Source organism: Archocentrus centrarchus, unplaced genomic scaffold (assembly GCF_007364275.1).
Source record: "Archocentrus centrarchus isolate MPI-CPG fArcCen1 unplaced genomic scaffold, fArcCen1 scaffold_24_ctg1, whole genome shotgun sequence".
Taxonomy (NCBI): domain Eukaryota; kingdom Metazoa; phylum Chordata; class Actinopteri; order Cichliformes; family Cichlidae; genus Archocentrus; species Archocentrus centrarchus.
Genome location: NW_022060254.1, coordinates 1,251,974 through 1,265,849, shown reverse-complemented (window position 1 = coordinate 1,265,849; position 13,876 = coordinate 1,251,974). Strand labels below are relative to the sequence as shown.

General features: G+C 40.2%; 1 protein-coding gene across 1 annotated transcript in view; it reads left to right on the top strand.

Moving 5' to 3' along the window:
* Positions 1-13,876, top strand: part of LOC115775710 (ankyrin-2-like) — a 152,277-nt gene that overhangs the window by 74,047 nt on the left and 64,354 nt on the right. Inside the window, exons 6-16 of the mRNA XM_030723183.1 lie at positions 975-1,160; positions 3,503-3,526; positions 5,163-5,171; positions 5,752-5,850; positions 6,742-6,840; positions 8,029-8,127; positions 9,663-9,860; positions 9,995-10,093; positions 10,340-10,438; positions 10,587-10,685; positions 10,783-10,980. Of these exons, the coding sequence (XP_030579043.1) occupies positions 975-1,160; positions 3,503-3,526; positions 5,163-5,171; positions 5,752-5,850; positions 6,742-6,840; positions 8,029-8,127; positions 9,663-9,860; positions 9,995-10,093; positions 10,340-10,438; positions 10,587-10,685; positions 10,783-10,980 (1,209 nt within the window). The remainder of the gene's footprint in view (positions 1-974; positions 1,161-3,502; positions 3,527-5,162; positions 5,172-5,751; positions 5,851-6,741; positions 6,841-8,028; positions 8,128-9,662; positions 9,861-9,994; positions 10,094-10,339; positions 10,439-10,586; positions 10,686-10,782; positions 10,981-13,876) is intronic.

Sequence of the window (13,876 nt, the reverse complement as noted above, 5' to 3'; positions counted from 1 at the left end):
ATTGAAAGTAAGAATATAACCTTTGCAAAGGGATCAACACAGCACGAACAGTCTTCGCATCAGCATTGACCAAAGAGCAAAATATCCACAGTTCCTTTTATAGTCATTGTGTTGATACAGTCTTGTTCTGTTATCTGTGGGGAGTTCAGTTTCCCACCACCATGTAACTTCAGCCTGATAATAAGTGTGTCATGGCCTTGGACACAACCTAGAAAGAAATTTGTTTCCTACTTTGCACACTTAGTCTTTGTACTAGAAAATTACAATTACATACCAAAGAAGTACACAGAGATTATTTGAATTGAAAAACAAATTTTCCATTACAAACTACAGCTCTTAAAATACTAAGGGAATACTTGATCAACACAGAATAACACAAAGAAAACTTCAGGAATATCATTCCAGCCAGTCAGGAAACATAAACCATTGATTTCACTTCAAATAAAAGTGACAGTCGTTGCACTGGAGAGACAACAACAAAATCCCTTACAAAACCAGAACTGGCAGGTCCGCCACTGGCGTCCCCTTTTCTTCACAGATAAGAGCAGGTTCACACTGAGAACATGTGACATGAAAGAGTCTGATGACACCAAATGTTGTGTTGCATCATGACCCGTTTGGCAGCAGGTCAGTGATGGTTGATGAGGCATATCCTTGGTGAATGCCAGTTTAGCTGCACAGTGCTGGACTGTGAGTGGAGGTCCCACTACAGGTCATTCAAGCAGTCTGTTTCTGGCAGGAGGAGCACTCATCTAGTGACCCATCTCACCCTCTATTCTTGAGACTGTGCTGGGGGGAACAGGATAGCGGACAGGCTGATATCCCTGAAGTTTAACTGGCTATATTTACTTTGATGATCCAGTTAATTTTTTTAGAGTAGTATATTTGATCAACTTTACTGATCCTTCACAGGTTAAGGTTGTTTTTTTTTTTTTTTGGTCTCTACCTCCTCTTCTCTGTGCGCCCTCTTCTAGGATGGCTTCACCCCTCTGGCCATTGCTCTCCAGCAGGGCCACAACCAGGTTGTGTCCGTCTTATTGGAGAATGATACCAAAGGCAAGGTCCGCCTACCTGCCTTGCACATTGCTGCCCGGAAAGATGACACCAAATCAGCAGCCCTGCTCCTCCAGAATGACCACAATGCTGATGTCCAGTCAAAGGTACGACCATGGTGTAGTTTGCCTTGCAAATGTTAGCATGTGTCAAACTGATGTGGTGATCTGTGTTTGTCCAAATCTTTCCATACTGTTGTTGTTAGTAACTAAATGAAGGCTACAGATGTGCTGTGAAATTATGACTCATAGCAAAGTAGAAGCTAAACACTGAAAACCAGGCTAACGTTCTCTTAAACTTCAGTGCTTTTAGCTTGCTGACACTGGGGAACTCTCTGAAACAGCTGTGATCTGTATCTGAACAAGTCCTAGTGATAATCTGATTAGAATTGTCTCATTTTATCCTATCTTCATAATCACAGGATCCTATTTCTTTTGTCATTGTCCCAAATAGTTGAGTAGGTGGAAAGCTGGCAGGAAACAGATTGATAGAAGGTGATGTTTCAGTAGAATAATATGAATTTCTTATGTGTGGGTTGTACTGTAGTTGTTGTCTGACATTACTGCAAGCAATAATTATAATGAGGTTTGTACCCACAGTGATAATCTTTAAGCCCACAGCAACGATGCTCCTACCTTACATACGATGTTCATGCTGTAATGATAAATTTACACACAACAGAGATTTTTTTTTTCCCTTCCTCAAATGTTAAATGTTGGTTCTGCTTGTTGGTACAATGCTTTTGACCTCACTGTTATAAACAGGACACACTTGGACCCAGAAAAGTTACTGTATACAGTAATAGTCAAAGAGAGATCAGCTGAAGGGCAAACGATGGTCGAAGGCGGGAACTGATAGTAGTTTTGGTGATGGAGACATTAGTGATAGCTTAAGTTAGGAAGAGCAAAAAAGTGCGTCTCACTTTGGTTAACTCTGGAGGTAGAGTGGCATGTTAGATGTTGTTGTTATTGTTATTATCCCGATAAAAGATCCAGATATCAGTCACATTGGCTGTAAGCACAATTACCAAAACTCATAGGTATGATTTGATTTATGACAGAACTTGTGATGTACTTTTCCAACGAGGCTGCACAAATGTGTATAAAGTGTTTGTGTTTCCATCAGTCTGTCTGTGCATCTTTCTCTCTGTCCTTTCCTCTCTCTCATTCAGTGTCTCTGTGCTTGCCACGTCACTCCTGGTCCTGCAACTAACTGGGTCTCTCCCTTTTTTTCCCCCCTCTCTCTGTTTAAATACCACCTCTTACACGCTTCTCCTCATCACCCTTCCTACCTACCTCGCTGCACCGGTGTCTAAGTGTAGCACTGTCCACTGCATGGAGTGTGCCACTGTCTGCAGGTTGTACGGTGGTCGTATTTAAGGCTGCATGCACACAGTGGGGGTTGTTTTTAAGGCTGTATCACCATCAACGAGGGATTGGAGGGGTTAAAGTGTTAATTTGATATTGATGGAACACTAATTTGTAGTTACAAATGTTCCTCTGATGCTAGCTTGTAACGTTAAGTGACGTGGCTAGAGTGAAGTTAGTTTGCTTCACTATACAGTTTTTTAACGCTTCCTATTTCAACAAAACACCAATTATTGTGTTACGTAATAAAACACTATAGAGTTTATTTAGGGCACACACATGCATTTACTAAAATGGCATGTGTGCCTCTGCTGCTGGGATTCAGCCATACTGAACGTGAGTCATAAAGAAGCACCAGAGGAGGATGGTTATAGCATTTATAGCCACACTCAGACTGTAAAAACACACATTAATGCATGTAGTTATCACTAAATAATGCTGTGAAAACAGTTTAGTGCTAGCTAACTGAAATGCTCTACTTACTTAACTACAGCTAATAACAGAAAGTGATGAATTATTTTATCATCTGCTGTGATCTCAGAGTGCATTACGGTATGAACAGCGTATGAACTGAGAGTCGATCGTCCACAGCAGATTCAGAGGCAGCGACAGATGACGTAGTTTAGATGAGTGTTTTTATTTTAATGATTTACAGTTCTCGTTTCCTCAGTCATTAAGGTTTTTAAACTATTAAAACATCCTATTACCACTTGAAGTTCATTGCAATAATTTGTACTTTTTTTTTTTTTTCCTGAGGAAAAAATTTGCATTTTGATGACTTTGGACTATTTGAAGTTGCAATAAGCTATGAGCGTCAGTGAGCAAATATCTATTAATGATTATTAGCAAAGATAAATGAGACCTTTGCCAACTACAAATACAATCCTGATTCGATGCATTTCAACTCACTGAGAATTTGGCACCCCTGCACTGAGACGCATCCACTCCAGCCACGTCGCTCCCTAGTTTAGTGTGAGACTGCCTGTGCAGTCTCACACTAAACTGTGTAACAACTGCAGTAGAGAATCGTCCAACAAGCCTAACTGAACTGATCTTTCCCTCCCTCATTCCTCCTGCAACAGATGATGGTCAATAGGACTACTGAGGTATACACACACTCCTCTAATTCTCCACAGATTCACCACACAATCTCATCCCTTTGTCATCTCTCTTTCCTTTCTCTGCACCGCCTTTATTTCTTTCGGTTCCACAGCGCTCGGTGGTGAACATGAACTCTCATTTGGTTCATTTTGCATTTTCTTATAGTTTCACTTGATTTGATATTGCATAATAAGAGGCCACCGTGCATGGCTGACAGGAATGGCCGAGCCACTGCCATGGGTCCTGCGCTTAGGCACTGCACACTCTGCTCATCACTAACTTTTAGCTTCTTTCTTTGATTTTTCACCCTGAATCTTTTTGCAGTTTTTGTTTCTTTGGTTTTTTGTTTTGTTTTTTTTTTGTTTGTTCATTTAAATTTTGTCATCAGTTCAGAAAGACCCTTTGCCCCCCCCACCCACACACACACACACTTTGGCCCTAAATACATCTAGAAATACTTCCTGTTATAAACACAATGACTGAGTTGTTTAGTTTGTTTATTCTTTGTGATTTACTTTCTGCAAGGTTTTGATTTGATTATTATTGTACTGTTGTATTTTCAGTGAAGCTATGAATGTATACTGTCTATTAGTCTGTCTTGTAATTTTGTCTCTTTTTGTTGTGTTGCATGATTTCTAGAAATGCACTATGATTAGTAGTTTAAATTATTGTTTACATACTGACTGATGACTGATAATATCCTGTTGCATAAGTAAGATAATAAACTATAATAAACTGCAGCTTAAGTATGGAAGTCCAGAGATGCCAAATAATACTGAATTCTTTTAATGTAAATGAAATATTGTTTCCTGTGTGTGCCCATGATATCTGACAAAACTGACGTGAAGTTTAAAGTCATGGTTGAAAATGCATAAGCATTACCAAGGTGACAAAATATCGTTTCATTCACAGCAATAATAAAATCAAAAGTTAGTAACTTTTGTTTTTATTTGTATCTGGCACCAAGATCATTGTATAAATCCCAGCTGTACTTTTACATTTCTTTAACATCTGTTCAGAATCCAGAGAAAAATCAGTTGAACTGTACCTGCTCATCTTCAGCCGTCTGCATGTTATGATGAATTTTACATCAAATTCAGCTTTAAAATTTAATAAGCATATATAGAGTGCACATTAAACAAAATCTTTTTAAAAAGTATATTTTTATGTTTTTTAAATTCTGTTTAAACTGAAAATGATTTCTTAATTAAATAATTTTCCGCAATAATTATTTATTTAATTGTTATTCTTTTTTTCCTGATACATAATGAGCACACAACTGGAAAACTGGCATTAATGTTATTTATGGTAACCATGGTCTTCCATACTTTACAGCAACTAGATAACCTTTTTTTTTCAAACGCATGCTTTTCTTTAGAGAACCTTCCAGTCGATGCCAAATAACCTGTACTACTGAAAACAATGCAAATCATAATAATGGCATGGAAAGCTTGTGGAACTTACATATAAACTTTCTGGTGACTATCTTAGCATAGAAAAGCATGTTGCATCCATGCTTCCTTAATTTGCACCATTCTAAGCTTTTGACTGTGTAAAGTTTTGAAACCATCACGTTAGTCACTGTATTCTTCACACTTTTGTAAAAACCTTTTTCACATTAAATCGGACCAACACTTACAGAATGGCAAGGTAAGGCAAGAATTTCACAACTACTCCAACCTACTCTTCAGTCTCTAACTTTTCTGATATATTAATCTTTGCTAACTCTAATAACTCTATGATGTACAGTTACCATAGTGCACTTTGGTGTTGATGGGGAAACATTAACTTTGTTATGCACCACTTTATGGTTTGACTATTATTTGGTGATAATTTTGGGTAGACACTATATGTTGTCCATCTTTATGTCAGTCTTGATGACAGTCTCTGTGTACTGTTTGCCTATTTGTTGCTTTTTTTTTTTCATTTCACTCTTATTTAAAGCCTTTATTCAGTTTCTGTGACTTATACACAACTTTGCATGAAAGTGATGTATGTGTTATTATATTCTGACTTGCATATTAGTACCAGCCAAATAATATATGATTATTTTTAAGTCAGACTTTCATTGTCTTTGCTTTAATTTACTTGTTTTACTCTTGATGTTTGATGCAGCTTTTGCATGCTGGGAAGACTAAAGGTCAAGAGGCAAAGTTGACTTGATAGCAGAGCTAATGTATGCCCTCTCTCCTCCTCTGTGTGTGTCTGTCTGCACCTTTCTGTCCTCCAGAGTGGATTCACGCCTCTGCATATTGCCGCCCACTATGGGAATGTCAATGTGGCCACGCTCTTGCTGAACCGAGGGGCAGCAGTTGACTTTACAGCAAGGGTAGGAAACCCTCCTAATAGGTTATTTGGTTCTAAGAAATTAATTTGTTGGATTTTGAAGTTTATCAATATAAGCAAAGAGGCTTCATCTCAAATAAAAATATCAATCTTTAAATTCTGAAACCTTTTGAACTTACACTACCTGACGACTCACACACTGTAATTTAAGAAAACAGAAGAACATAAACACAATTTGTTACCATTCTAGACCAGCATCCATGCACAGTAACTTCCCCAACTTTAGTGGATAAGACAGAAGCAGACTAACAATGGCTTTAAAATACAAATATGAAAAATATGTCAGTGGCTAATTCTTTAAAGTAACCGATTAACCTCAGTCTTCCCTGGTAGACTGTATCCAGAGTAAAAAACTAACTGGATCAATCAGCTTTGTTCTTTTTGACTAATGTGCCCTCATTTTTCTTCTTTTCTTAAACGTACTGATGCTGTTCTGCTAATGTACTGTGCTGTCAGCACACACTCAGTTCTCAGTCTTTCAGTCCAGTCACCCTGCTCCCCTGAGCACTGACACCGGATCAAGACACAACCCTATAAAAAGGCTGGATTTAGATACCTGACAACCTTTCCTCACTTTCAGACAACTCAGCAGTCCCGTTCACACCTTTACATATTTTCTGCTTTTAAACAATGCCATCCAGGAATCACAATCAGATTTCCTATTTTTAAACCACAAAAGCAGTGTGGATAAAAATAGCTCCTTGTTCATGTCTCACTTTGAAAACAAAACAGCCACACTCATGCACGCACGCACGCACACGCACACACACACACACACAGACAAGAACAACAACATAGATATAATGTGCAAGTATTAGAGAATTATTTCATTTTGCAGTGAGAGGTTTAAAGAGTTTGTTCTGCTTGTCTGCAGAATGGAATCACTCCGCTACACGTGGCCTCTAAGCGTGGCAACACTAACATGGTTCGCCTGTTATTAGACCGTGGCTCTCAGATTGACGCTAAAACGAGGGTGAGTACCCCCAAAAACACACAACTAATATAACACTGCCTCAGCCTTGGGAGCAGTTACACTTTAAACCACAGCACAACTTCACTTCTGTTTGTTTCACTTGCTGAAGTCCATGTTGCCATATTTGTGCTAAGACTAGTGGCACACTCCCGCAGTGCTGCAGCTGAAACATCCACAGCAGTAACAAATGGTCAGCGTATTATAATCATGTTCATTACAAACAGCAGATGTAATCCGGGTGTTGTTTCTAGTTCATTCTGACATTTAGGTCCATAAGTCAGTGGATTAAATTCTCTATCACGCGGTGTGCCAGCCAGCAGGCAGCCATGTTATTAGCTGCATCTGACTATAACAACAGTTTTGCTGAACAGATACAATTATGAAACTGGGAAATATATTCTTATATGAAAACTATATGCTTGTTATAAATTCAAAGAACTGTTTGACACTGTGTTGGTTCACCTCTTCTTTTAACAACTGGTTGCTGTAGATTTTCCCATTTTTCCTTGAAACGGGATTTCAGCTTCCGAGCAGCTGACGCCTCCTTTGTTGCGTTATGTGTGTCAAATATTTTGATGGGTGTCAGGTCTAGAGTGCAGGACTGCTGGTGGCCACTTTAGCACCTGGATCCTTTCACTATGGAGCCACACACCTACAGTGTGTGGTTTCACCTTGTCTTGCTGAAATATACAAGGCCCTCCCATTAAAAGACAGCATGTGTATGACAGCACATGTAACCTGTATATGTTGTTCAGCACTAATGGTGCCATCACGGATGTGCAAGTAACCAGTGCTATGCTCTAATGGACCCTTTATACCATCAGAGATGTTGGACTTTGACAAGCTGGGTGGTCCATACTTACCCCCTGTCCATACTTACTCGCACCAAAGTTGAAATGAATAGATACTTTTCAAAAAATATAATAATTCCTTGGTTTGAGCTTCTAACACCTTGTTGCTTTTTTTTCAATTAAATATAAGGACAAAATTATCAGTACGTTATTAAAAACGGGGTCCATTCTTGGGATTTTTTGCTATATAAATAAAATTGAATTGAATTCTGAGTTAAAGTTAAACCATCAATCTTCTGAAACATCTATTATGTAACATCTATTAATGTCTATTAAATATTAAATGTTCTAGTAAAAGTTATAAATAATAAAGTAATTCTTTGTATGTTTTCCATAGGATGGTCTGACTCCCCTTCACTGTGCTGCTCGGAGCGGACACGATACAGCTGTGGAGCTGCTGCTGGAGAGAGGAGCACCTTTGCTTGCTAGGACCAAGGTCTGCCATATGTCCATTCACCGTACTGTACTGTAGTGATGTTAAACCTCAGAGGCCTCATGATATCACCTCGTGACAACTTCCATAAAGTGTTCTGTGGTGGTGACCAGTATGAGTAGAGCCTGAGCATAGATGTAGATGAAAAACTACATTTTTTTTTTTAACCTAAGACAACAGCTGTCACCTGCACCTCTTTGAATACTGTTGCTGGTTTTGGGGGTCGTATGGCTCCTTTTTTTTATGACCATCTCATCAGACAAGAATATTGTGGAGCCCGACACGAGCGTTGTTTTGCCTAAGGGCTGTGCTCATGCGGCGTCGAATATGCCAGGATTCATTCCTATAGAGATGCATCCATTGAGACTTGAGAGCAAGTCGGCTCCGACACATTGCTGGTTGGCAGCAGCAAATGGAGCAAAAAAAAAAAAAAAAAAAAATGCAGCACTTTCTGCAGCCCACTCACATAAACAGACTGAAGGGATAAAAGTTGGAATTTATCCTTATTATTTATAGTAAAATAAGATGCTGTCATTTTAAAAGCAGAAAGAAGTGATATATTTAACAGGCTTGAGTTATGGTGTTCTCTTTAAGGTGCTGATTGAATATGAATGGGTGCGTGCGTCCAAACTTTTGTTTGTATATAAATAAGCATTTGCTCTCTACACATATTAATGATCAGTTTCATTACCTCGCCCACAGATAGGTGGAGGCAGGTTATCTTTTTGCTCCCGTTTGTCTGTTTGTCCGTCTTTCCGGCGTTGCTGGGGGTGGTACAAATAACAGTTGATTACATTTTGGTGGTGTGCCGGATCACGATCTGGATCCAGGAATTTTTAAAAGGGTTCTCGCTGTGAGATGGGGACGATATTCACAAATGAATGCTATCTTGAAAGGTTTTGAACCAAAATTTTGTAGAAATATTCTTTAGTTTTAAAAAATTGGTTCCCTTCAAGTTTATGTTGAGATAAAAAAGAAATTTGCAAATGCAAAGTTTCTTTTAGCCTCCTGGGGGCTCTCCAAAGTCGATGTGGCTAACACATAAGCTAACAGTGGTTTATTTTTATTACCAATAATGCAGCGTTTCACTTGTTGAGTGCGAGTCAAGTATTCAGCCTTTGTTTTAACAACTCAACACAATTTGTTGTTTAGACAATGGACTGGATTGGTACTTTTCTGCTCTCACTGAGAGTAGTTTCACTACAAGCCACATTCACCCACATATTCATGCAGCACTTTAGTCACGCACACAGTCACAAAGAACAGTTTGGGATTCAGCGTCCTGCCCAAGAGCACTTGGCCATAAGGTGATCAAACCACGGGAGCCACAGCCATCCTGTGGCTGAGGGAGACGAGATTTATGAGGGCGGCGATGCTGCAGTTAAAAAATAAAAAAAGATCACATGGAGAGATCAAAGGGTTAGTCATGATATACACCCTGATGGACATATCTATAAAATATTATAGAACATTTTGGTTGCACAGCACATTTTCTGCCTCTTCCTTGCTAAACTGAGCAGCCTCTCCCTCACTTTCAGAATGGGCTGTCCCCTCTCCACATGGCAGCGCAAGGTGACCACATTGAATGCGTCAAACACCTTCTACAGCACAAGGCTCCCGTTGATGATGTCACACTAGACTACCTGACGGCGTTGCATGTGGCCGCTCACTGCGGTCACTACAGAGTCACCAAACTGTTGCTGGACAAAAGGGCCAACCCTAATGCCAGGGCACTGGTAGGTTAAGAAAGCATGAAATGATCCATCAGTGGAAATTAAGCCAGCTAATATAGTCCAAAGGATCGTGTTATATGCACTTGGCAATTTTTGTTAACTATTTGTGGTCACAATTCATTGTGTTTCCTCCACAGAACGGCTTCACCCCTCTGCACATAGCCTGTAAGAAGAACCGCGTGAAGGTGATGGAGCTGCTGGTTAAATATGGAGCTTCAATCCAGGCCATCACAGAGGTGATTTACACAAAACCAACTGTGACTGCCAGAGAATAACTGAAGATTAAAAAAAAGAAAGTATTACAGAGTATACAAATGAAAGTTAACTGTCTAATAATCTTTTACATTATAGTGTTATGTTATTGGCTGGATAGAACACAGAAATGAGCAGATAATGCACTACTCGTCTGATGGGCACTATATGAGTATTAATCTTTTATTTTATCCAGTTGTATTTATTCGATCTATTTTTCCTGTGTTCAGTCCGGTCTGACGCCCATCCACGTAGCAGCCTTCATGGGTCACCTGAACATTGTCCTGCTCCTGCTGCAGAACGGAGCCTCAGCTGATGTCAGCAATATTGTGAGTGATGGGAACCAAGCCACTGTCATAGGGAATGTGACTGCAATCATTTGTTGTCAAATCAAATGAAAACATTATGACAGTGATCGGTTTTCAGCATGTGTGCTGACTCCTGTGAACCATATGTTGCTGCATGTTGTGTGCGCAGCGTGGGGAAACAGCCTTACACATGGCAGCCCGGGCGGGTCAGGTGGAGGTGGTCAGATGTCTCCTGAGGAACGGAGCGATGGTTGATGCGCGGGCACGTGTAAGACTGCTGCATTCGCATTCACACACCATAAAGACTCCTTACTTTAACGTTTGGATTTTGATGAGGAATAAGCAACACCGTGTGTCCTGTTCAGGAGGAGCAGACTCCGCTTCACATCGCATCCCGCCTGGGGAAAACTGAGATTGTGCAGCTGCTGTTGCAGCACATGGCCCATCCTGACGCCGCCACAACCAATGGCTACACCCCCCTCCACATCTCTGCCAGGGAGGGGCAGGTGGAGACTGCGTCAGTCCTGCTGGAGGCAGGGGCTTCACACTCGCTAGCCACCAAGGTGAGTGGTGGAGAAGACTTATTGTTCATTTTGACCAGTGGAGTTGAAGCTGATTCAAACAGAGGCTGATATTTAGTTGTTGGTTTTACCCAATCCTTCACCCTGCCATGTGGTTATTTAGTGCTATATAATATCAGATGACCTGATTGATACATGCAGTAAAACTCATCATAGCACTGTGTGTGTGTGTGTGTGTGTGTGTGTGTGTGTGTGTGTGTGTGTGTGTGTGTGTGTGTGTGTGTGTGTTCTATACAGTGAAAACAGACAAGATGATGAGTGTTTGCAATAAACAAAATGACCACATCTGTCAAAGGGGCACTCCAAGGATCTCCTACATCATATCTGAATACCTGAGGGCAAAGAAAGAGGCTGACTGAATTATAAAAGCACATTCTCCAACAGGGCAGCATGGTGGTGCAGTGGTTGGCACTGTTGCCTCATAGTAAGAAGGTCCTAGGTTTGAACCTACCATCTAACCAGGGCCTTTCTGAGTGGGTTCTCACCAGGTACTCAAGTCCAGACACATGCAGGTAGCAGGGTTAGTTTAATTGGTGACTTAAAATTTCACATCGGTGAATGGTTGTCTGTCTCTCTGTTAGTCCTGTGACTGGTACCATGCTGGGATAGGCTCTAGCCCCCCCACGGCCCTAACTTGGATAAATGGAAGAAAATGGATGGACATTCTCCAACACATGGGATGTTAACCCTGTTTACACCTGGAATTAACATCCAGGCTGTGTCTGGTTCTCTTCACCTATGTGAAGGAAAGAATATCAAAAGTCTTGCCTTTGTCTTTGTGTTAGCAAAACCTAAAATGCCAGTTGGAGATAACAGGTGTCGTGATGATGGTGACCAGCCTTCTCTGTCAAACCAGCTTCAGGGTCTGTGTGCGCTCTCATAAAAAAGGGGCATTTCACACATCAGATGACTCTTTTCAGCACAAAATGATCCCTGTGAGTGCCGCCCACTCCAATCCGAGCCATGTTCAGGTGATGCTGATAAAACGGTGATTAAAAAACAACGATAAAGAAATATAAAGAACATCAAAAATACAACAGCAGAATGAAGCACTGTTGCAAATAAGAGATTAGCGCTCCAAAAAACTGTTAATCTTGGATTTAGTGCTAAAACAAACACTTTAATTGACTTAATTATTGTCACTCTATTAATTATTGTCTATATAGTCACAATTGTCACTGTAGCAGCTGGACTATGTTTCTCCTGTTAGTAAGGTTTGTTTGTTGCAATAATTTGTGAAAACACGTCACTTCCAACTGATTTTAAACCAAATCTCAGAACAGTACTTGCTCCTGAGCAGGCCGTGTTCAGCTTGGTGATTTACCAGGTAAAACAGAGAGCGTAGCTCACTAGCCAATTAATCTTGTTTTGTAGTCGCCTCTGGTGACAGCGTACAATTCACATATACCAAGCATAAATACAACATTGTATTCTAAGTATTCAAGCTTAATTTTTAATACCAGTATTTCCAGTTAGTGACGTGTATTTCCTTTAATGCAACTACTAACAGTAGTTAGTAGTTTCAGTCTCCACACCACATGCTGTGTGGACCTCCTCATCACTATTAATGCTTAAAGCAGTGTAGTTGCCCTTTAAAAATCAGCAAGTACATAAACATTTTCACATATTCAGTATCAGTATGTAATCTGTCAGTGTGAGCTACCTATACATCTGAAGGTAGTGACTTATGTCGTGACCTTATGTAATCCTCTGCTGCAGTCTGTGATAAAGAAGTTACTATAATACTGTATCTCCTGGCCTGTCTGTGTGACCCAGTTCTGATGAATGATTGATGAGGCAGTAAAGCTGCTGCCTCCCTCTGAATTGTTCATGAAGTCTCAACACAGTTGAGAGATTTATCAGCACGACTGTTTAGGCTGTCCTGTCAGGATCTTCACTTTGAACCCGATCCAAAGAGAGGCTGGCGTCTTAGCCTGTTCAGATAATAAGAGGGGCAAGACAAAGCATTTCGTGATGCTGTATTTGTCAGGACTCAGTGCTTTTGCTCTCTCTCCTACACCTCTCTCTGGGGACCAAGGGGTGTGGCTGTCGCTAAAGAGACCAAACCAAGGAAAGCTGTTACACTGTAACACAATGTAACACCATCCATCCATCAAACTGTGTATAATAGTCTTTATTTTATCACAATACCAGTATCTTCCACAGTGCCGTGTGGGTGTATGTGTGGGTGTGTGTGCCTATTACATCAAATATAATTTCTGGTTTAACAAACAAAAGACTGCTCTCTCTCCATGGGCTGGGCTGGATTATAAACAAGGTGATCATGTGATTTCTGTTGGCCATAGGCTGGTTCAGCATTTTCAAACAGTGAAAGTGCCCCCTCTGCTGGTCTTTGTGTGAATATAAGATTAGGGTTTAAGGTTACCCACAGTGGGATCAGCATGTCAGAATGTGTGTGCTGAACTGTTTATAACATTACACAGACTTTGGCTGATCTTAGCCGTGGCAGCCTGGGGCTTAAACGAGTATGAAGCACATCATCCGTGTCATTCCACACAGAGCAGAATCAGATTTTTAGATATTTTACTTCATGGCAGTAACTGGTGTAGATCCAATTTATCCACTTTTGTTTTTTTCTGTTTTTCACAGAACTCAAAAATCAGTTTTGATTTGCAGATATCACGCTTAAAATAAAGGTTTAAATCATACCATGACAGAATAAATATTCATATCTGAATGCTAACTAGCATGGCTTAGCAGAGCTGTCGCTGTGTAAAAGATTTTATGTGCTAAAACCAGATGTTCAGTGTTTTTAATTAATATATTAAGTTTATGTAATTGATGGGAGTAGAGCAAGAGTTGCTGTTGTGCAAAAGCACAGATGAGCAGTACTGTCAACTGTTGTTGTGATTTGGCA